This window comes from Miniopterus schreibersii, assembly GCF_964146895.1.
Source record: "Miniopterus schreibersii genome assembly, chromosome: 13".
Taxonomy (NCBI): Eukaryota; Metazoa; Chordata; class Mammalia; order Chiroptera; family Miniopteridae; genus Miniopterus; species Miniopterus schreibersii.
The window spans coordinates 14,087,529-14,111,999 of record NC_138113.1 but is presented as its reverse complement, the minus strand read 5'-3'; the positions used below and the strand labels follow the sequence as shown (position 1 = coordinate 14,111,999).

Below are 24,471 nucleotides of genomic sequence, written 5' to 3'. Positions count from 1 at the left end.
CTGGATTCAGCCCATGGGACATAGTTTTTGACCCCTTCCTTACACCATCTACCCAGACTCAGGTTCAAAGCCCCAGGAACCTGCACCCATGCCACTCTCACCCCTTCCCCGGCTGCGGCTCAGAACTCAGCCTTCAGCAGGGACGATGGCAATGGAGCCCGGAGAGAGCGTGACTGCTCCTGCCTGAGCGTACCCAGAGCACTCTGCTTGTGGAAGTCCTCTTTGGTCTGGCACCTCATAGTCTAAGCGTCACCAAGGCCCACCTGTCATCCGCCCATCCCTTTCTTCTCAAACTGCCTTTATTTCCCCATCTGCTGCAGAACCTTCGCACAGACATCGTCATGGATGTTGGCTCCAGTCTGAACCCTGCCATCGATATTGGACAAGTAAGGCTTGTGGGGAACCTGGGTGGCAATGGATTCGGCTGCTGATGTGCCCCATCCCCTTCCTAGGGCCACCAGCCACAGCATCTTGTCCAATGTCACTTTTATGCAAGTCTGAACATAGTACCAAGAGTGTCTTCCTCAGAGTGAGAATTAGATAAATGAGAGCCCACCCACCTTCTGAGGCAGAAGGCAAATTAATTTGGATTGACCTGGAAAGGGCACTCACACCTCAGAGGACAAGATGAATGGGGAAAACATTGGGTGTGCACGTGCACACACGTGCTTGCACACACGCACAGTTTGAGAGGAAGCCCAGTTGGATGGAGATGGAGTTTGGGATCGATGTGCAGGCTGTGAGGCCTGAGGTCAGGGAGCTTTCCCCTTCTCCGTTCTCTTCCACCAAGGACAGCAATATTCTTAAGCATGGGTTTGAGCAAGAGGGGTAAAGGGATGGCCCAAAGAAAAGCACTTTTGGAAAATATGAGAGTATTAGACAGAGCAGGTGGGGCAGGAGGAGACAGAGGGAGGAATCAGGACCTGAAGTATTGAACATCTGGTAGAAAGTGTAAATTATATTTCTCATAAATGGACAATTCCTGAGTATACAGAAACCTCATCATTAGTCAATCAGTTCATTCGTTCATTGAACAACCATTGGGGGAGCCCCTACTACGGGCAGGCTCTGAGCAGGCACCGCAGACATTAAGATGGTCAGCACCTGGTCTCCCCCGAATACTCTAGTCTGGCTTCGTGGCACCACCTACCTGATTCTGAGGAGTGCGGCTGGGCCAGCAGAGAAGTGGGCCGGTAGATGTGGCAGGTGCCCCCACACAGAGCTATAAGCTAGAGCAGAGGCACTCTCTTTCCCAGAGGCAGGCAGGCTGGGAGTTCAAAAAGCCTGGAATCTACTATCCAAAACATTCCTCCTCTCTCGTGGGGCTGCTCAGAAGTGTGCAGTCCCACTCAGGACACGGGAGGAGCGTGGGGCCCTGAGGCACATTCAGCAACTGTTAGCCTGTGAGCTTCTGTCTCAGTGAGGAGTCACCATCTCCCCAGTGGCGACATGGGAGGCGCATCTGCACCGCCCTGTGGCAGGTTTTAATGGGGATGATCCTACCATGCGTGAATCTCCTGCAGTCGCTGACGAGCTTTGAAACTGACCTTCAGTGCTAGTGCCCAAGCTCGGCCTGCGCCAATGCCCGGCGAAGGCCCAGAGGGGTCGTCCTGGGTGGACGGGAGCCTGGTCAGCAGTGCGGGGCTGTTTCCAGCTTCCTTCCAGGCCCCGCTCCGGGTGGCTTGGTGCCCATGTGGGAAGCAGCACCCATCCCTGGGGAGTGGGGAGGCAGTGTGTCCATGGTCTCTGTCTGCCCTGCAGGTGGAAGGAGCATTTGTCCAGGGCCTGGGCCTCTTCACCCTGGAGGAGCTGCTCTACTCCCCTGAGGGGAGCCTGCTCACCCGTGGCCCCAGTACCTACAAGATCCCTGCATTTGGCAGCATCCCCATTGAGTTCAGGGTGTCCCTGCTCCGTGACTGTCCCAACAAGAAGGCCATTTACGCATCCAAGGTACTGTTGCTCTGGGCTGGGCTGCCCCCCTGTCTTCACTGTGGGAGCCCATGGTTGGTGACAGGGGCTCTGGCCCTGTGGGTCTGCAGGGGGCTCCTCTGGCAGAGAGAAGAGAGAAGAGGGCATGATATTGGCTTTGGCAATGGTGGCGGAGGGGCAGGCAGTCCTGCCTGGGAGCCAGGGAACTGGTTTGAACATGACACTACCTCCGTGGGGTGGAAGCTAGCTCCTTTGAGTACAGTGAAGAATTCCTTAATCTAATCCTGTAGGTCAAACCCTGACCTGCACCCATGTCTCAGGTGTGTATCTTTGATGTTTGGTCCTAGACATGATCCCCCAGACACAGTACCCCTGTTGTCCTATGATAGTGGGCCATATATGGCCCGCCCTTGAAATAATTTGTTCTGGCCTGCCAAGGTAACTACAGGCAGGTCTTGAAATTCAATAAATCTAGGAGCTTCTTTAAGTTGATAATTTTGTATAGCCCATGAATGATGTTATAAATATCCTTGGCAGAAAAAAGGCTCCCCACCCCTATGCTATGAGAACCAGCATACTCACTGAAGATGGGCAGTGCCTCTGCGCATCCCCATAACCTCCTCAGCGGCTGCCCCCGGACCCTCAGACTTGATCAGGATGCCTGAGGCATGATAGCCACCCTGCTTCTTCCCTGTCCCCAATTAGTATGGAAAAATGGTAGAAAACCAACCAGGCTGATTGATATGGTCCTAGGTCTAAGGAAGACAGATAATCACCTATAAGCAGTGAAACCCACCCGCTTGCTCATCTCATGGGTTACATGACGTGGGAGCATCTGGGACACTTTTTAATCCCTGCCATTGGCTCATGATAAATATGCAGTTCTGGGGGGCTCACCCCTAGACATTTTGATTCAGGGTCTGGGTGAGGGGCCCCAGAACATGCATTTTTAACAAGTGTCCCTAGTGATTCTGATACAAGGAGTCTCTGATTTGTGCTTTGGGGGACAAAACCACCTCTGCTGGAAGCTGTTTCAATTCTTACTTGTCATGATGCCTATATTCCAGTAGATTATGTGCCTGTACATTTGGGGTCAGAGTTGCAGGTAGATTATTTCCCTAGGCTTGTAACTGCGAGGAAAGGGTTAAAATTCATGTCAGTTTTTTTGTTTGTTTATAAACGATAACTATTTAATACTACTTTTAATGGCACACTACATTTGCATGGTGCCATCAGGGAATCGCATAGTAAGAGTTCAAAGAAATATGCCAAGGAGGTCAAGCCATTCACTAGGCTGATTGTTCCCAGCCCCTGATCAACTGAGGCCAGTTAGTGCGTCATCACACATCACTGGCCCTCTGCCTGATTTCCTGTCCCCCACTCTGTCCCCTCAGGCTGTCGGGGAGCCGCCCCTCTTTCTGGCTGCCTCCATCTTCTTTGCCATCAAGGATGCCATCCAGGCATCACGAGCTCAGCATGGAGATAACAGCACGAAGGCGCTGTTCAGGCTAGACAGCCCCGCTACCCCGGAGAAGATCCGCAACGCCTGCGTGGACAAGTTCACCACCCTGGTAAGATGCCTCCTGAGCACCCACTCAGTCTGGGGGAGGCCGGCACAGCCTGCGAACTGCAGGGGAGGGTTCTGCAGGGGGAGAGAGGTGTTAGGCTCTCTTTCAACTGGGCAGCCTCTGGTCAATGCCACCCTCCACTCTCCGGTTGAAGCACCCCCTTGAATTTGCAGGAAAATAACAAGAAACCCCCCTAAAGCTGCAGCTTGTAGCTGGGCCTCCTTCGCGGAAGAAGGGCTGTTTAATACACAGTGATCACCCACAGATTCCGTTAATTTCCATGAAGATGGGGTGATGGATAGAACTCCAGAGGAGCCTAATCTTTAGTGTCCACCACTAGCGTGCTTTTTGAGACCCTTCTCTGTTAAAAACACTGTGTGAGGTACTGTGGAGATGGAGAGAAAAAGAGGAAACAATTAGTTAATCGGATGAACCCACATTTATTCTGTAATTACCGTGTGCCATGCTGATACTGGAGACACACAGTGCTCTTGAAGACTTTGCAGCCTTTTAGGAAACCAGAGGATCTCATTATATGGTGACTGGTTACTACCTTGGAGATGTTTGTGACAATAAAACAGGAATTCCATGGTCCTTGGGATTGTTTTGGGAAGGTCCTATGTGATACTTGTAGCAGACAATGCCTGGCAAAAGGAGACCAGGCTAGGACAGTTTCTTCCATGGTTGGACCCTTGGAACCAGCCTGTGCTCTCAGTTGCGCTGAAGTGGTCCCTGCACACACAGGACTTGTCAAATGCAATGGCGGCCTCTGCTGAGGTAGCAGGACCAGGATCTTCCTGATTCCCAAACTGGATTCCTGGGTTATTTGGTGGGAAATTTGATGGGCCTTTTGGGTTTAGAGGTGAAGTGGGTACTTATGGACCCAAAGTGTTCCAGGGATGGGGAGGGTACAGGAGAGTCCCCAGGGCAGGTAGTGAGGAAGCCCAGAGCTGTGCAACAACCTTCCCATAGCCCAGAACCTCTCACCATGGCCCGAGTACTGACAGTTCCCCAAACCCCTTTCCCTGAGCGGAGAGGTGTTGCATGGCTCCCTATAAGCTTGCACAGGCTGCAAAGTTAGCTCCTTGCAAACAATCTGATACGCAACTCGGTGACTTAATGAGCCCCCTCCCCCCAGGCCCCAGGCGCCAGGCGCCAGGCCTTAAACAGAGATTCTAAATCTAAGCCCCTTTGCTTAGATTTAAGCACACCAATGACTGAAAATCCCTGCAGTGGATTTGCCCCAGCAGCTGGTTCTATGCTTTTGAAGAACTGTGAGTACCCCTGAGAAGGGGCCACTTCTGAATTTGGTTATCCCTGTATTTCCAGAGCCTACTAGAGTCTCTGCCACATGAAAAGCGCTCAATAAAGATAAACAAATGACTAGGAAGTGAAGGGGCCCTGCCCCAGGGGCATTTCCAACAGCTAGGACTGCAGAGTGGTGTTTGGCTTTCGGATGGTGGCTGGGAGCCGTGGGAGGTGGCGTGTGTGCAAGCGGGTGGGAGGGGCACCACTAGGGGAAGGAAGGCCCTGGCAGTGAGTTGTCTACCATTCCTTTTCAGGGTGTCACTGATGTACCAGAAAACTGTAAACCCTGGTCTCAGAGGGTCTGAAGAGAAAGACCCCAGTGGCTCTCCACGGGGGCTTCCGGGGCTTGCCCTGCAGAACACGAATCTATAAAAGACGCAGGATGACAACACTGATTCATCAGAAAGGTGTTTGGAAGAACACTGCATGCCTTGGAAGATTTTGATAAAAAGTGTGATTTACAAACATAGTGATAAGCAAATTCAGAGCTATTAGGCCCAAGGCCCAAGTGGCTACTATGCAATTAAGGGTAATTTTATGTATGTTTTAATCATGTATATAATTAAATAGATTTAGGAAGTGCTTATGCCATGTCCCAGCTCACTGGACAGACTGTATAACCTCCAGTACTGACAGTGTCTGTTCTTTAAAGAGGAATTCCACAGACCTCCAGAAGCTTGAACGAAAGCTACTTTAAATCCACATGCCTTCCTCAGAAAGCCTTTCCTTTGAATCAATGAATGTCCTATTATAACCTCTGATCGATACTCAAATTTGCAATGGGGCAATGGGTGACATTCAAGCCTCTAACCACCTTCGGGTCATTGGAGAGAATAAAGAATGAAACAAATTCAAGGTCAATTGGATCTAATTTTGTTAAGCTGCACAGAGTAAGATTACTCGATAACACCAAACCCAGCAAACTCAACTGCTGGGCGCCTATGATGTGCTGGGTTTCTTCTTTCCCTTTGTGCTTTTCAAAATACATATCAGGTTTTAAAATCCTCCTTTGAGGCCAGACTAATTTCCATCTAGAAATGACCCTACCGGAAATTCAAGGCCAGCCAGAAGGAAAGCAGTCAAGGAGCCTGGGTTCTCCATCCAGCTGTGTCTCTACCCGTGTGGCCTTGGACTGTCGCTTCCCTTTTCCGTACTTCACTTACTGCAAAAGGATTGGACTGGAGTAATCTCTAAGGTCTTCTCCAGCTCTAAAAATCTATAAATATGGGACCGGAAAACTCCAGTTATGTAAGAAATCTGCAGTTCCCGGTGACTTGGCTCCCTTTCTATGGGTCTCATGAACTCTGCTGAGACCCTGAGGTAGGTAAGAGGACAAGAGAAGGACAGGCCTCCCCTGGAGTTACTGTAACAGGCGCTTTCATCACCACGTGGTACTAGGTCGATGGCGTGACACTGTCATGTGCCTTCATTGTATAAAATACCCACCTCCTGCCAGAGAGGGTCCAAGGTTCTGGCCACGGGATAGCGGAAACCATACAGTTGAGCTGGAGCTTGATGTCACTAACGAACGAAACTGTTAGCTGGCTGGCATATGAAAAAGGCTTATTAATCATCATAACCGCATCAGATGCTAGTGTCTGCCATATTTTAGCCAGCCTTCATTTCTGGAGAATGCACTCACACTGGGGCTCACATGCGCGCGCGCGCGCACACACACACACACACACACACACACACACACACACTTTCCTACAAAATTCCCTTCCTTAGAGTATATTAGACAGTGTGATTAAAACTAAAGAGCTTTAGAAATTCAACCAGTGTTACCTGGCCGGGTGTGGCTCAGCGGTTAAGCATCGACCTAGGATCCAGGCGATCAGGGTTCGATTCCCGGTCAGGGCACATGCCCGGGTTGCGGGCTGCAGTTGATCAATGACTCTCTCATCACTGATGTTTCTATCTCTCTCCCTCTCCCTTCCTCTCTCTGAAATCAATAAAGATATATTTAAAAAAAAAAAAGACATTCAACCAGTGTTTACATTGATATCCACAGACGTCTGTTTCAAGTGCTTTTCTGGACTGTTCCAGGGCATAGCCTGAGCCAGATGTTAGCTGTTATTAGTGAGGCCGTAAGGGCTGAACAATGACTGTGAATTCCCTCCTGAGCTCAGGAACAGAGGCAAGGCAAAGTGGTCCTGAAAGGAAACGAACGAGTGTTTTGTGAATTGAGGTGCTGTCTTCCTGAGACACGGGGCCTTGCCCTGCTGTCTTGATCCATAAACCGCCTCAAGTCTACAAAGTGAGGATCCTTGGTCGCAGGGATGCAGCCAACAGCGCCTGCAGTGTCACGTTATGACCTGCAGAGGGCGGTGGAAGACAGGACATGAGCCCACAGTCTCCGCGGCCCCAGCAGCGTCGCCGGCGTGGTTAGTTACTAGGGAACTGATTTAGGACCTCAGAATAGGCCAAATGTCTTGAAACGCCCCTCCAAGAACTGGATTTGGAGCTGATTTAGGGTTTCAGATGGACAAAAATCTCCCCAAAGGAGCTCTCTGAAGACATGGGTCAGCCGTGACAGTCTGGGTTCCTGACAACGGCTAGCAGGCGAGGTGGGCCAAGTCTTATTTTCTGAGCCTGCAACTTGCCAGGTGATGAGTTTAGGGCTTTACTTACAAGGTCTCATTTATTCCTCCCAGTGCCCTTAAGAGGTGCAGCTTTAATTTCTGTACTGACGTGAAGGAGAAGCCCTACCCACAGCCAAGCAGAGGGGTTTCTCAGGGACACTTACTCCTGGAAAACCACATGCACCGTGGACTGCCGCTGGGCCCTGCAGGGGCGGGACTTGATGGGCCCATCAGAGTGGCCTCATGCTGAGCAGGCTCACAGAGGCTGCGGGAAGCCCCAGAGGCAGGGCTGGGATTCTCACGTTGCCTCGGCCAAGCTGCTGAATTGTCCGAAGGCAGCGGATGAGCCTCCTCCTACTTCAGAGCTAAGGTGTGTAGGAGACCAGGACAGGGATGACAGAATGGATGCAGAGGACAGGATGGATGGAGGTCGTAGGAAGGACCCCGGCAAGGGATAGGACAGAAATAGTCCTAGCTGATTTATGACTGAGGACATCCCCGAACCCATGATATTTTTATCTTTTGCTGAGGAGGAGCCTGGAAAACCATTCCATTTGCTGCCTGTTTTAGATCCTGGGATAGGCTATTTGGAGCACGGCAGCTTCCTGGACCTGCTGAGGTTTGACATCACCCTGGGGCCCCCAGTCTCAGGGGCCTGCCCTTTTGTCTTTATTCTGAAGTGGGGAGTACTTATTTCCTAAGGCAGGAGACACATCCTGTGACAATCTCGTCATCTGAAACAAAGCAGCCCACTGATGGGAACTGGAAATGTCAGGCACTGCCCAAAGGATTTTTGGCATCATCTCTGCCCTTGAACTGGCCTGGCCCTGGCCTTGCACAATCCCTTAGACCGGCTCAGCATCCCAGAGTTGGAAGGACCTTGGGGACCATCAAGTTCAAGCTCTTTGTTTAGAGCTGAGAAATGTAAGCCCAGAGAGGCTAACTGACTCGTTTAGGGTCACACCGCCCTTTGGTGAGAGAGACAGGCTTCCAACAAGGCTGCCTGCCTCCTGGTCCAGACTCTAAACTAAATCACATATCCACTCACCAAGTGAGCCTTCTCATGTATTTGGGTCAGATTGTCAGATTGCTGGGGGACAGGGCAGAGATCCAGTTACATTGGTTGGGAGGAAGATATGGAGAGCTTGGGGCCCAAGGTGAACCCTGAGGCAAGGAGGGGCGTCGGCCTTGCTGCTGCCTAAGCTCCCAGGATGGGATGCTAACATGGGATTGTTTCTCAAGCCCCACAGGGGGGCACAAAACAGCAAGTGCAAATCACCCCCTCGTTCCAAATGCTAAGCTCCAACCATGAAAGCTGCTTGAGAAGCTGTGGTTGGATCAGCCTGAGGCAGCAAGACTGAGACAGGAAGGGGGCGATAGTGAGCTGCACTGCCCCGTGTCAGGGCAAGGGTGCCGGTGGGGCCACACTAGAGGAAGCCACCCAGAAAGACTACCTGGAGGTGGGGGTGATGGCATGCCAACAGAGGGAGGGACCATCTTGTGCCAGGGATCAAAATAGCCTTCGGTCCGCTTTCTCAGTGTGGCCCATGAGAAACACTCACACATCCTTGCTCTGTGTCCCCGCCCCCCCCCCATCCTTTTAGCAGGAAGAAGGCAGCAGAGCTCTCTACTGTGCCTCTGTGACAGCCCGAGAGTGAGACCTGGGGTCCCTTTCTTGAGCCTGAGCCCCGATTGTTGGGGAGATGTGAGAGCATGGTGCCCAGGCTGCCCTCATTGCCCCGACATTGTCCTGCATCAGCCCGGGGAGCAGAGCACATTTCTGAGTCTAAGCAGAATGTGGCTGCCTCCCCTTCCCATCCTCAACACATCCTAGTGGGGGCGGAGACCAGGCCCCATCCCTTTTGCAGCCAATTGTCCTGACCTTTGAGCTTTGACAGACATCAAACTGGCCCATGCATTTGCCCTGCAGGGTGCTGTATTTCTAGGGGCCCTCCCGGCTGCCTGGCGTCGTTGAGGGGCGTTGCCTTTCCTTGCTCCCGCCGAGGCTGGCCGAGTTCCTGCTCTGGGGCAGGGGCAGGCCACCTGCTTACTTAGGAACCGAGCGTGCCGTCGTGGGGCTGGCCACGCCCCTCCGCTTCTCCTCGTTTCCCTTCTTCTGTCTTGGGCAAGTCGTTTAGCTCCTCGGAACCTCAGTCTTTTCATCTGTAAAATAGGCCTGGATAGCCAACCATGCCTGCCTGCTGGGCTGTTGCGAGGACTGAGAGAGTGGGGCTGAAAAGCACGTTCAAGGGTGCACAGCTGTTGTTTCCGGGGCTTTGATCAGAGCGCAGGTGGAGGGATGACCAAGAGCGAGTGAGACTCGATGGGCTGTAACGAGCTGCGGGGCGATGGGGAGCTGGCAGCACACGGAGCGCTGTGGTCTTAAACCAGGTAAGACCAGCTCATATTATTACATTTTAGCACAAATGACAAAAATGATTGATTAGCATGTCTTGGCTTCTCACACAAATGTGATTTTCCCAGCACACCGGGGAGGGAGAAGGGCTGGCTCTCTGCTCCCCATGGCTGGCTAAGTGGCACAGATGAGATTGGGGCACAGAGGCCCCCAGGCTCACCCAGCTCTCTTCCCAGGTCTTTATCAAAAGACTGGAAGGAGATGGTCCCTCCTTTTTGCTACTCATGATGTTTAATCTTGCCCAGGAATGGCAACGACTGACATTCTCACGCAAGGCACTTTGCTTTGTTTCGTGTAACTCTTGCAATACACCTGCGAGGTATGTTTTGCAGTCACACCCATTCTATGGATGAGCAAACAGAGGCCCAAGGGGAGAAGATGGTGGTGCGGTCAAGAGCACTAACTGTGAAACCAACTCACGTGTTCCAGCCTGGGGTCTCTCACTTAGCTGTTGCATGATTTGAGGCAAATTGCTTACATCTGTGTACCTCTGCTTTCTCAGCTGTGAGATGGGGATAATCGTGGTCCTCCATTGGCTTGTGGGGAGGGTAACAGGCGTTGGAATTGCGCGCACACACACACACGCACGCACGCACACACACACACACATGCACCCCCCCCCCATTGCCCTCTATGTCAGCCTCTGAACCCAAGGCAAAGAGGGGGACCTGGCTCGTTGCCAGAAGGAAAGTACCAGCCACAGAAGAAAGACTCTTCCTCTCTTTCCAGACCTGAAACAGCCCCTTCAGGGCCAGAGGATGTCGAATGGTCTCAGGAGGGAGAGGGGAGAGCACCACTGACAAGTGCCCCAGGGCCACTTCCTCCACATCCACTGGGGGCCCCGATCGTCACCTAACCTCAGGAGGAAGGCCCTGTTAGGCTGTATGTATGACAGAACGTATGTATGGGGTCTTGCCCCATTTCTTCATTCTCCTGGATGGCCAGGGGTCCCAGGAAATGTCACATGGAAGTGATCTCTGTCCCCTTGGAGGAAGGCAAAGGGCTTCTTGCAAGAATCCTGTGTACTTCATAGACTCCTTGGGACTGGTGGCACTGGTCCCACGGTAGCCGGTGGCTTTGGATGGGTCTAGGCTCTCCTATGAGCTCCTCTAATCTGGCAACAGCCTCCCTCCCCCATCCCTGACCTCTACTCTGTCCTTGGGGCCAGAAGTGCCATCTCTCTGGGAGATGTAGCTGTGGTACCGTTGCTGGTAATCTGTGGACCTCAACTGATGGGGACACTGCCCTTGAGTTTCTCAGTCCTCAGTTCCTTAAATCCCACAACCAGGCTCTGTCCCTCCTCAGTTTCACCTGCCATGTGCTTCCTAAGGGCAGGGGCCAGGCTGCGCTCAGGGTTGTGCCGGAAAGAGCATGGGCTGCAAATGGGTGCTCTGCCCTCTCGGACAGGGTCTGAGCTCTCGTCCTTTGGGCAAACTACTTGCCTTCTGAGCCTCAGTTCTTCACTTACAAAAAGAGGAAAATCAGTGTTGTAATGTTAAATGAAAGAACCTATGAAACAAAGAATTAGCCCCAGCGTCAGTAGTGCTGAGGCTGAGAAACCCTGGTCCGTCCTACCATCCTGATGCCAGGGAAGTGACTGAGGACTCCGGAGTTGGCAGAGGCAGAATTAAACCCCGCCTGGTTCTTTCTGCTGATCTTGCTGTCTCACTATGTCGTCATGGTATCAGTCCTATGTAACAGGTGTGTGATAGCAATCTCTCTACAGAATAGAAATCTCCTAGTATAGGAATATATCTAGAAATTCTCATTTCTACATGGACACTCATGAGGTAGCCACCCCAGCATAGTGAATTCGCCCTCCTGCAAAAAATTATAAATGGTAATGCTCAACTTTGATGTTTGCTTCAAATCCTTTATCATAATTATTTATTTTGTAGAATAGTTTCTTAAAACAGTTCTATGTATTGAGGTAGTTATATGCAAAAGTGGGATGTCTGGTCTATTAGTCATGTTTTGAATATTGTGTTTATAACTGGATACATTATGAATTTGTTTGCTTCCCTGTGGAGGGTATATTTTTTCCTTTGAGAACTTTTTCTTAAATAAAACATATTAATGACAGAATGTATCAAACATAAGTAACTTGAAGAAAAATAAAAGACACATATATACTCCCCACCCAGTTCTAAAAATGTTTGCTTGCGCATGTTTATTTCCCATGTTTAAAAATTAATGTTAAAAGTACAGTTGAAGCCTTCCATCTTATCCTTCCACCCTCGGACTTTCCTCTTGGCCTTGAGGAAATGGATAGTCCAAGGTTGGTCTGTATCATTTCCATTCATGTTTCTATATCTTTGCTGTGTATATATCCACAGGTAATGTACAGCACTTAGGTGTGAGTGTGTTTTAAAATTCACACCCATCAACCACCAGAATGACTGAAATTAGAAAGACTAAAAAAACAAGTGTTAATAAGATACAGAGTGTCTGGAACTCTCAGTCACCGCTAGGGAAGTAAACTGGTAAAACCGATTTTGAGAACTACTTGGAAGTCTCTACTGCAAGTGTGCATATGCCTGACCCAGCAATTGCTGAGTGTATTCCCAAGAGAAATGGGTGCAGGGATGCACCGAAAGAAAAGTTCGAGATGAATCATAGCAGCTCTGCTTGTAAATAGCCCCAAACTAAAAAAAATCCCAAATGCAGATGACCCAAAGAGTGCATAAATAAGCCGTGGCAGACTCATACAATGGGACCCCAGCAGAGCAAGGGGAGCAAACATAGCTATGTGCTTTAATAGGATGCATCTAAAAAACATAACATGGAATCAAAGAAGACAGACACCAAATGAGCACACACTTTTATCCCATATACATAAATTTCAAAATTAGGCAAAACCAATTGACAGGGTTAGAGGTTACAATAATAGTTACCTCTGGAGGGATGTAGCATCTGGAAGAGAGCAAGAGATGCTTGGTAAGGTTTGATTTCTTAATCAGGGTGCTGGTTTCAAGGGCTTGTCACTTTGAGACAAATTCACTGAACTGTTCTTTATGATTGGTACAATTTTATGTATGTACATTAGTCTGCAGTAGCAAGTTCCCTTAGGGAAAAACCTCCATCCATGATATCTATGGAGATATCCTTCTGCACCTTGTTTTTCCATCCAACTTTATGCTTTCAATATGTTTCCTCTTTAGCCTGTTTTCATCCAGTTCATTTACCTGTTATATTGTTTTCGTCTATGTATATGCCAAAATTTATTCTTCCATCCCCATACTAATGGATGTTTATGCTGTTTCCAATCTTTCATTATTATAATCATATCCTTGAACATCCCTGCTTCTGCAGTGTCTGAGAATTTTTGTCTAAGGCTCATACCCTAAACTGGCATTTTTGGGCATGTCTCCTCTGCTCCTTTATTTTCAACTGCTCATGGCATGTTTTAGTTGGGTCTCTTATAAATTGTTTGTGTTGTGTGTGTGCAAGTACGTTTACATGCAACGTGGGGATATTTCTCTTTTAACTGGCAAAATAGTGTTTACAGCACTTGTGACTAATACTATGTTTGATTTATTTCTGTCATCTCATTTGGTCTTTTTCTATGGACTATATTCTTTATTTTTCTTATTCTCATTGTCTTCCATTGGTTTAATCAAGCTTTTTCTTTCTTTTCCCACCCTGTTCTCTCCACTAGTTTGGAAGTTCTATATTCGACTTCTGCTCTTTTAGAGGAAATCTTCAAATTTTTCACATGCACACTGAGTTTAGCAAGGCCTATGTTTAATTAACATTTCTTTGCTGTTTCCAAACAGTGTAAGAACCTTAGAACGTGTTAATTCTGCAGCCCTCTCTCCCTCCACGCTGCTCAAGGCTTGTCACGAGTTTCAGCTCTCCCATTAGTCATTGCTGCTGTTATTTTTTGCAGTCACATGTTTCATTTTAACCATATGCTGACCTTTGTTTTTTTCTCCTCATTGCTTTTCTAGCCACTCCTTCCTTCTGGGTTCAGTTTTCTTCCTTTAGAAACACATCCTTTAGTAGTTTTTTCAGTCAGAGTTTGTGACTGGTAAACCCAATCTTTTTGTAAAAATCTTTTTATCTTGCCCTTATCCTCAGAGGATGATTTAGTTGGGTATTGAATTCTAGGTAGGAGATATTTCTCCCAGCTCAATATTTTTCTGATGTTAGCCTAATTATCTTTCTTTTGCAGGCACTAGAACTTCTCTAGCTGGCTGCTTTTATTTTTTTTCCTGGGAAGGTATCCCATTATCCGGATAGGGATTAGCTTTTTCTTCGTTGTGCTGGGGATTCACATTGTTTCTTCATTCCTATGTCAGCATCAGAGGGTGAGGGTGGGTCTACCCTCTGTGGCCACTTGGAGACCAGGGATAACATGGGCTCCATCATCTGGCGGTTGTTCCAGCTGAGATACGAGGCATTTCTGGAGCTCTTGCTCTTAACATTCTGACTTTGAGCTCCCTCCTTTTTTCTGGAACTTGGGGGTTTCCCTTTCTTTTCTTCTTCTTTCTTTATTTTTTTTTAATCTCAGCTGAGTGTTAAAAATTGTATTACATTTCCCACAATTTTTATATCCACAGGAAGCAGAAGGAGAACATTCATTTAATTAAAACTTTATTTTGCCAGAAGTTGAACCTCTAAAGCATTTTGGTCCCAGATTTCAATCCTATTTATTTCGCATATGAATTTACATTTTGACTGCCAGAGCACTCAGATTCCAAGTATCCCAAAATTAGTATATCCTACTTATGCACGTTCTAGATTTTTTATGCTATCAGCATCCATCATCAATCAGCGATTCCTTCCTCTATTTGCAAATATTTCTAGGGTCCGTCTGTCAATTCCTAATGGCCACAGCAATTCATTTTATTAAATAACAACCATACAAGTCATGAAGCATCTTTCCGACAAAGGTTTAGCATTTGCTACATATGAGGTATTGTTATGTATGCCCTGGAAGAAAAATAAAGATGCATTCATATCTGATGCCTCAGATACTGCCCTGAGGAGCACAGAGTCTAGTAGGAGTAATACGATGGGTATAGAAATAACCCTAAGGCCAGGTGGACTATGGTAAAGGCTGAAGAGACTCAGGGGCAGAACACTTTGGGGACCCTCACCCAAAGGGGACACTCACCGACAGATGGAGGAACCAGAGAAGGCTTCATGGAAGTGGCATTTGTACTGGTGCTGAAGGATGGTGTGTTAGTTTCCTATTGCTGCTGTAACAAGTCACGACAGGTTAAATGCATTAAAACAACACCTTGTTATGTACTGTAATAATACTGTATTGTGTATTTGAAAATGGTTAAGAGAGTTACTATCCCACAGTTCTGTAGGTCAGCATGGCTCCATTGGGTCCTCTGCTTAGTTTTACAAGGTGAAAATCAAGGTGTTGGTAGAGCTGTGCTTCTTTCCGGAGGCTCTGGGGATGAATCTGCTTCTGCACTTATTCAAGTTGTTGGCTGAACTTGGTTCCTTGTGGTGGCAGGACTGAGGTCCTGTTCCTTGCGGCTGTCAGCTGGGGGCCTAGAGGCCACCCACATTTCTCCTCACGTTTCCCGTGTTGTCCCTACAGCAGTGGGGGTGGAGGTCCTCTCCAGCTTTGCATCTCTCTGACTTCTTCTGGAGCATCTCTTCTGACCTCAGCTGGAGAAAGTTCTCTGCTTTTAAAGTTCTCGTGTGATTAGATCGAGCACCCCTGAATAAGCCAGGCTCATCTCCCTATTTTCATGTCTATAACCTAAGTTACATCTGCAAAGTTCCTTTGCCATGCAAGCTAACAAATTGACAAGGTCCAGGACATGAACATCTTTGGAGAGCCATTACCCTGCCTACCACCTATGGGTAGAATTTACATATGTGGAGCCATGCCAGAGCTCTTTAGGCAGAGAACGGGAGGAATAAATCAGGAGGCAGGACACCTTGTGCAAGGAGCAGTGTAAACAGTCAGCTTTTCTCAGGTTGTAAGTGGACAAGTTTCTCCTGAACGATGAGATGCATGTGTGAGCTCTTGGTAGAGTGGATCCTTCTGGATGACAGTATGGCAGCCACAGGCGCCTGGCGTGAGGGGTGTGGGAAGCGTGGTGCCACTTGCCTGGGTTTTGCAAGTGAAATTGCTGTGGTTACCTTTCTATGCTTCCTGTGTGTACTTTGTTCCTCAGGATTTAACAGTGTAATTCTGAGAACCTTCAATAAATAACTTTTATTTAATAGTGCATGTTTGTTGCAGAAAGTGCAGGCGAATCAGAAGAATGTAATGATCGCCCATAATCCTGACACTCAGAACAACGGTGAAGGCTTTGCTGTTTTGTGAGATGCCTTTAACACTTACCAGTATAGCCACCCAGCTTTCCGTGCCTATTAATGTTTGTCCTCGATGTTATTTTTAATGGATACGTAGTTTTCTGTTGTATGGATGGCACCATGCTTTCTTCAGTGAACCTGCCAGTGTTGACATCTGGCTCCTTCCCAAGCCGTTTTACTCTCATAAACAGCGCTGAGATGAACGAACAAGCGCTGTTTTTACAGACGTGTTGAACAGGATGTCATCAGACTCAGCAGGGATGACTGCTGAGGGGGCCTGGGCGCAGTCCCAGCTGTGGGGGTGAGCAGCCCCTTGCCCGGTTTCTTCATCTGGCCCTCTGGGCTGTATCCATGTATATTTCTCTGCTGCTGACTTGATCCACCTGCACCCCAGGGCCCCAGTTGGGGTCCCGAAGCTTCAGCATGAGGAGGGGGCACCAGAGCAGAGGTCGAGACGGCGGGAGTTCAGCTGGGCCTCAGTCTCAGGGCGGGGGCTGGGTAGGCTCCGAGTCCTGGAGGGAGCAGCCACCAGGGGGACACGCATGGGCTCCCTGGGACCCGCTCTTGGAAGTTTTCCTTCGGAAGAAAAGCGAAGAAAACAGCAAAGCACATGTTGCTTCAACGGGATGAAGGGAGGGTGCGTGGTCCGCAGCTGCGACAGCGACAATATTTGCGCTTCTTTCACTTTATCTAACTTCTGCTTCTCTGCTTAATCCTCGGTGCTCCTTCTGCTGCTTCCAGCTGCTAGAACAAACTGGAAGGTCTTAAAACTAAACATGCCCCTCCGCGGTTTCCTCTGGAGGGTGCGGATTGATTGGCAAAGAACAGGGGGATCTTTCTGGGGCGATGGAAGCGTTCTGTTTGTTGAATGGGGTGTGGGTTAAGCATCTGCCAAAACTCACTTGAGAACTATGTGCACTTCAGACCTACACATTTCACTATAGATAAACGGCCCTCAATATTTAAAAAAAGATTAAACGTGTTCTCCATTTACAAACCAGCAGAATCTTGCTCTTTTTGAGCACGTTAACGTAAATTCAATAAAGAGGGGTGCAGACAGGAAGGAGGGCCCGGAGGGGCTGTCCAGGGGCACAGCGGCCCTCCCCACATGCGGGGAGATGGTGGCTCGAAAGCTTCAGCTGCTAAGATGAGTATGGAAGTGCGGGGTTCACTCCAGAGCCATGTGGTTCCTGAGCTCTTGCCCTTTACCCAGTGCTTTGTAAGGCGAGTCCATAATGTTTCGTTATTTCATTCATTCACCGAACATGAATGCGCTCCTACTAAGTGTAAGGTACTGAGATAGGGGCCAGGGATAGACTGGTAAACAAAAAAGACACTGGACTTTAATAGGAGATGCACACATTAGATGTAATTATAATTTTGCCAACAGTTGTAACAACTAAAAATAAAAATCTGGGCTCTAAAGAAAGACAGTAGGGGCTCTTAATTTAGATGGGGGGATCAGAGAAGGCCTCTGTGGGTCTGTGATATTTAACCTGAGACTTGAAGGATGGGTAGGAATTAGCAAGCTTGAGGGTGGGGACGAATGTTCAGAATTGCTCTGTCCAAAGGAACTTTCTGTGATGAAGGAAATATTCCATATCTGTGCTGTCCAATACGATAGCCACAAGTCACATGTGACTCCTGAGCACTTGAAATGTGTCCAGTGTGACTGAGGAACTGAACTTTTAATTTAATTTGATTTAATTTCAATTCATTTAAATGTATGTATTTAAAAAGCCACACGTGGCCAGTGGCCATTGGACTGGATAGCGCCCCTCTAGAACAAAGGGCATGTTTATGCAAAGGGCCTGAGCTAGAGAAGATTTTGGTGGCTTTGAGGAGCCTCAAGCGTTGGGGTGCAGGGGTGACAGGGATCAAGGCCAGGCCCTAGGAGCCAGGGTTCGGCCTGTGCAGGCACCTGCAGGCCTCATGAACGGTTTTCAATTTTATTGCCATAGGGATGAGTTGAAGGGATTCGAGAAGAGGAGCAGCTTGGTTGATTTTATGTTTTAAGAAGATCACTCTGTGCTGTGGGAAAAAGACCACAGGGAGTGAAAGCGCGAGAAAAGAAGCCAGGTGAGAGGAGATGGTGGTTCTGCCTAAGGGTGGAACCGTAGAAGTGAGAAGGGGACAGACTCGTGGCAGCATTTCCAGGTAGAATAGAGAGAACACACGTTTTTAAAGACAGAATTCTGCTCTCTGGACCTGTGTTGTCTAAAATGGTAGTCACTAGCCTCTTGTGGCTACTTAAATTTAAATGAATTAGAGAATGTTGCTTGTCCACACCAGGCACATTTCAAATGCTCGATGGCCACGTGGAGCTACTGGCTGCCACTTTTTGGTAGTTAGCTTCAGTGAGCATTTCCATCATGACAGAAACTTCTACTGTCTGGTGCAAAGGCCACTTGGAAAAGTATTATAAAATGGGTATAGAAGGGGTCAAAGAGGTCACAAGTCCAACACCCTCACTTTAGAGGTGACGCGCTGGAGGACTCTCAAGGGATGTCACTAGAGTGGTACTTACACCAGGCTCTTGCCTGGCAACCCCCTTCGTGCACACACTTTGTAAATGTCCTTGGTGGAAACACCAGCTTTCCAAGGGCTTTGCTTCCAGAGGAAAGGGCGGAGCTGTTCTCTCTTCTCCCCAAGCTTTTGTCCATGAAGAACGTGACGGGAGCAGAGGTGAAGGGCACACGGAAGGCGTGATGACCCCATTTCGCAGAAGGCTAAACTAAGGAGGTACTGGCAGTGACTGAGTAAGCAAAGGCTCCTGGAAGACTGAGGCCCGATTCTGACTCAGGCCACTTCATAATTCCACCGAAGCCTGGAGAAGGAAGGGTGGGATATAAATAAACGCAACCAGCGTTATTGTTTCCAGCTAACATGGCCCAGCGCTGGAGACTCAGGGCATGTGTCTTTAGTCTCTTCTGCAGGAAAGAACACATTGCCTTCTGAAAACCACACACCACGCAGGCGCCTCCTTTTGTCACTCAGCCCCTCACTCAGCCTCTCCAGAGACATTCCGAGCAAGTGGGTTCCAAAGAAATGCCCCAGCTCACACTTTACACACCGGTCTAGATCCCAAGTAGGCCCTCATTCCAGAAAAGCAGAAAGACAAACAAACAGAAAAACCCCCTGAGCTAGCAACGCTTCCTGGTGACCTGGCAATTCTGGGAACAATGAAGTGAGTTCACAGGAAGTAGGTGAAAGCAGAAAAAAGCCTTGTTTTTGTCACCTCTGAGCTTCTGGTCATGGGCAGGGCTTAGCTTTAGATGAGTCAAGTGGAGGAAGGGGGTTGGGGAAGCTGCCTGAGGAGCCGGCTTGGGAAGGAGAGGAAGGCACAGGGAAGGACAGCAAATGTCTAAGCGCACATGGTCCCCCCGAGACCCCGACTTGCTGAACCTAGGACAGCAGGGTCCTGTGGAACTGTGGGTTCACCTCCGGCTGCCTGTCTCGGCTCAGGCTGCCCAGCGGGCCACCACGTTCCTCCTCGGTGGCGGCAGTGGCACCCTGATGGCCTTCCAGAGGTTCTTGCTGCCCTGCTTCTTCTTAGACTGTGGAGATGATCCATGACCGCGACATACCCATTTGTCATCTCCCTCAGTCAATGCTTGGGTCACATCCCTCACATGAGTGTTGTTACTAACACTCGAGCACTGGACCCGGGGCTCAGCGCTTCACGTACATTAGCTCAGTGACACATCACAGTGCCCATAGGATTGTGTTATCTCCATGTTACCAACGAAGATGAGGCTCAGAAAAACTGTGGTAACCATGTGACCCAGAATCACGGTATTTACTCGGACGGATTAAAAACACATATCCACACAAAAACTTGCGCATGGATGCTTATAGCAGATTTATTTATAGTTGCCCAATCTTGGAAGCAACCAAGATGTCCTTTAGTAAGTTAATGGATCAATAAACTCTAGTATGTTCATAGAATGGAATATTACTTGGAGCTAAAAAGAAATTATTCATGCCATTAAGAGACATGGAGGAACCTTAAATGCGTATTATTAAGTGAAAGAAGCCAATCTGAAAAGGATACCTACTGAATGAGTCCAACTGTATGATGTTCTAAAAAAGACAAAACTATGAAGACAGTAAAAAGCTCAGTGGTTGCCAGGGGTTGAGGGGGGAGAGGAGATGGATGAATAATTTGAGCACAGGGCATTTCTAGGGCAGTGAAACTACTTTGTATGATACTGGAAGGAGGGATACACGTCACTATAAATTTGTCAAAACCCACAGAACGTACAACACCAAGAGTGAACTCTAATGTCAACTATAGACTTTGGGTGCTAAAGGTTTTGGGTGATAATGTAGGTTCATCAGTTATAACAAATGCACCATTCTGTGCAGGATGTCGGTGGGGAAGGCTGTGAGGTGGGAGATGGGGCACATGGAAGTCTCTGTAATTTCTGCTCAACGTTATTGTGAACCTAAGACTGATCTAAAAAAGAAAGCCCATATTTTCAAAAAAAGTTTCAGGACCTGTCCAAGGGCCCAGCACTAGTGAACAGTGGAACTCGGACCCAAATGCAGGCTCCTTAATTCCAAATACCATTCTTCATTTTCACACTACCCTACCTCACTGTGGTCCTTTATAATTCACAATACTTTTGTTTGTAATTCACGGCTTTAATTCACAGTGATAACCTGATGTGGGCATTAATTCTATTTTCCGGCAAGGAAATAGGCTCAGAAAGGTTAGCTAACTCACTCACGTCACAAGTTGGGTGGGTGAGTAACTGAGCCAGAACTTGAATCTAGGTCAATTGACTTGATGCTATGCTTTTATCAGGTAATCTGTTGACTTTGCTGACCCAGAAACTCATCTGACCTAGAAACACATGCAGAGCACTGTGTGGCTAACTGCCTTCACCCACCAGTGGCTATGTGACTTTCCCTAGATGCTGTTATTCTATCAGCTGCTAGCATTGGTTTGAGTCTTTTGTGACCCAGGACTTGGGTCATGTCTCTGCATCAAGGTAAAATGCACGAAACCAGCTTTGCCATTGGTCCATGCCCAGAATAAATGGGTGTGGGGAGATACGTGGAGAGAGAAGGGGCCAGGGAGGAAACTGGGCTAGTGTGCTGGGAAGTCGAGATGCAAGCCCAGCCCCTCATCTCTCACCCAGGAAGGCTCAGCTCGTCTTCCCACTAGGGTCATGGGAGTCTGGGCTGCTACATGGGTGGCCAGACCCCCTGGTTGTGGAGGGTAAGCTTGCATCAGCAACGGAGAAGACCTTCTGGGAATACTGGGAACATTCACAACTCCCTTCCCTCTGTGTCCCCTCTCTAAAGGCGAGTGTGACAGCTCTCCTCCCCTGAGAGCTGAGAACTTGCCTGACCGAAATCCTGCTCACATGCCTGTCTCCCGTCTCCTTCCAGCCCTCTTCCTTCCCTTTGCTTGCAGGCCACACTGTCTTCCCTAGTCTCCTAGGAAAGGAGGAGATGGAGGGTGCTACCCTGTCTGTCTGTCTCTCTGTTGGGTTGGCACTTCTCTTTCTTGGCCAGAGTCTACACTCTGGCTCACTGATTTCACTGTTCTATGAGGGCTAACCTGGGAGTTATGAAAATGTTGAGTACACAGCTGCAGAAAAACTGAAGGTGATAACCACAGGGGCTGCCAGCATGGAGTTGGGCAGGTTGGGCACTGCCCAAGGGTGCCTGGCAGAGGGGGTGGGAGGTCAGTGGGTCTGAAGTAGAGACGTTGCTCTCCTTGCCAAGCTGTGTCCCCAGTCCAAAGGGACATCTCTAATGAACACAGAAGTGCTAAATGACCTGAGCTATATGTTTTCAACCTCACCCAAGGATATGTTTATTGATTTGAGAGAGAGAGAGAGAGAGAGAGAGAAACATCTATGTGAGAGAGAAACAGCAATCAGTTGTCTCCCATACACACCCCAACTGTGGATCGAACCCGCAACCTAAGCATGTGCCCTGACTGGGAATCAAACCCACAGCCGTTTGGTGCACGGGGATGACTCTCCAACCAGCTGAGCCACCCAGCCAGGGCGGCCAGAGCTATTTTGACTGTTTATAATCAGCATTACTGTGGTTATTTTTATTCCCAGATACTACTTGACACAGCGTGGAAAGAGGCTGAGCTTTGGAGTCAAGGCCCTGGATTCAATCTAATTTCTGCACTTACAAGAGGTTACAACTTTATGTCTCTTACCTCTATTTATCCACCCCCGAATGCTACCAAATACACATTCTCACTGACCCTGACAAAACAAAACGCTCACACCTATACACACCCTCACACCAGAAACACACGCAGATTCACAGCAGCCGTGGAGTGTAGACTGTGGTCACATCCCCTAATTCACCCCCACCCCCAGCAGTGGGGTGGCTTGGAGCGCAGCTGCCCCCTAGGGCAGGAACCTTCCTTTCCCCCTCCGCCCCTCCCGAGGGCATGGCCACCCTGCCCGCGCCGGGCCTTTCCCCGGGGGCTGAAGGCAAGGACCCGCCTGGCAGTTAGAGCCGTGGAGGGGCCACTGGAGAAGAAAGTGCAACAGCTTTTCCCACTTGGTGATAACAACAGAATTTGCTGCTTTTTATTGCATTAGTCCTTGCAGCTGCAAGGAAAACACGCAGACCTTAGTGGGTGCTCTGAGTAAGAATCAACAGGCCTTTTGCAGACTTTTCTTCTAGGGCCTTCCACGTTCCAGGGCATGTCCACTTCCACTTTCTCCCCCCAGTGCTCCCAACAGAGGTGCCCAGGCTCAGCTGTCTCTGCTTGGGGTTGCTCCTGCTGTCCAGGGCCTGTGGCCCCATCTTGGGCTCTGGTGAGTAAGGTGTCCCTTTAAGGGCTATCGGTATTTTTAGACGTTGAGTGTTTGTGGGACTTGGAATGGGACAGGGCTCCGTGGGGGCTCTGGTTATTTCCTCCCCCCCCACAATTGGCTGGGATTGTCAGGAATTCCAGGCTGTGTGTGTTTATGGAAGACCACAGGGGGTCCCGGGAGAGGAAAGTGACATGATGACCTGCATTCTGAGGAGCCCTGGGAGCCTGGAGGCAGCTCCTTTCCACTCCTCTGAGCCCGTTGCCCCAAACCCAGGACACTGTCTAGGACAGGCCACTGAGCTGTGCAAGGACGACAGGGTAACTTGGCAGCCAAGCCTGTCGCAGCCCTGGCTTCCCATCTTGGCTGTCACCCATCTCTGCCCCTGACCAATCTGCAATATGTCCAGAATGTTTCTTTGGACTCACTGGGAAATCGTTAGACTCTGGCCAGCTTAGGGAGGGAAATGGGGAAAATCCTGACGCATGGAAGCCCCAATAATCACTCATGAAGTGAACAGAACAATTATTCCTGGCGATATCAACAGTCTAGTGCCGACTCTGAATGTGAACTTTCATCCCAGCCCCACCTACAGCTCCCCGCCGGCCTCGGGGCAGCCCCAAAGCAATGCCCCTGAGCTGCAGTGTGGGTCTCAGGTGCTGGTCTGTGCATGACTGACCACTGCCTCCCTCCTCGCCGGCCTCGGGCCTTCTGGGTGTTTTTCAGGGTGCTTGCCAGTCTGGGCACAGCCAAGATCTTCTGTTACCCCGTCATCCTGCCCTTGGCAGACAGGTGTGAAAAGAACAGAAAGCAGACAGCTCGGGCTGCTGATTTAATTACTGCTTTTCAGAGCAGCCGGGGTTGGTCTGGAAAGCTCCTAATGGCAGGTTTGTCTGCGGAACAAGAGCAGACATGTGAGCTTTAAAGAGGGGGTTGGCAGGCCACCGCTGACAGTAATGTCAGGCCAGCCAGTCGGGGCGACTCCTCCAGCTCCCGCTCCCTTCTCTGTTGCCTCAGGCCTGGGGCTGTGCTCAGACAAGCTCGGTGCTGGCCAGAAGGAGCCTGCAGCCCGGAGGGGTAGGACTAGGCAGCGACAGCCCCACAGGGGAAGCTGAGCTGGACACTTCAGTGTCCCAAAAGTGCCTGTCCTTTTCATTTACCCAGTCACTCAACAAGCATTTATTAAGCACCGCTCTAATTAAGCCAAATCCTCCGCCCAGCAGTGGCCAGGGGAAGCCAGCTTGCCCTTGGGTCCTTTGCCCTTGGGTCAGATGTTTGTTCTCAGGAGACCTCACTTTATCTTCTTCCTAAGACCTCTTGGCCAGTTTGCTTGCAACACCTTCTCACGGGAAGGCTCCAGATAGGTGGTGACTGTCCTGATATCATGGCTCCAGTGCCATTGTCCAGCTTCAGTAGGTCACAAAATATCAAAACCACATACATCCTATGTATCAGCCAGGGGAGAGGGTAAGGGGAAATATGAAACAAAGCAGAGTAGAGGTTATCGCAGTAGCAATGCAGGGTCAGAGAGGACGCACTGTGTCTAATGCAGAAGAGAGGGGGTGACATAGTCAGCA

General features: G+C 49.2%; 1 protein-coding gene across 2 annotated transcripts in view; it reads left to right on the top strand.

Annotated features, from left to right (window-relative positions):
* The window catches only part of XDH (xanthine dehydrogenase), a 48,058-nt gene extending 42,395 nt beyond the window's left edge, over nucleotides 1-5,663 (top strand). For both annotated transcript variants that reach the window (XM_081156125.1, XM_081156124.1), the window contains exons 33-36: nucleotides 321-386; nucleotides 1,762-1,950; nucleotides 3,324-3,500; nucleotides 5,060-5,663. In XM_081156125.1, the coding sequence (XP_081012251.1) occupies nucleotides 321-386; nucleotides 1,762-1,950; nucleotides 3,324-3,500; nucleotides 5,060-5,110 (483 nt within the window). In that variant the 3' untranslated portion in view covers nucleotides 5,111-5,663. The remainder of the gene's footprint in view (nucleotides 1-320; nucleotides 387-1,761; nucleotides 1,951-3,323; nucleotides 3,501-5,059) is intronic.
* Nucleotides 5,664-24,471: the final 18,808 nt, after the last annotated feature.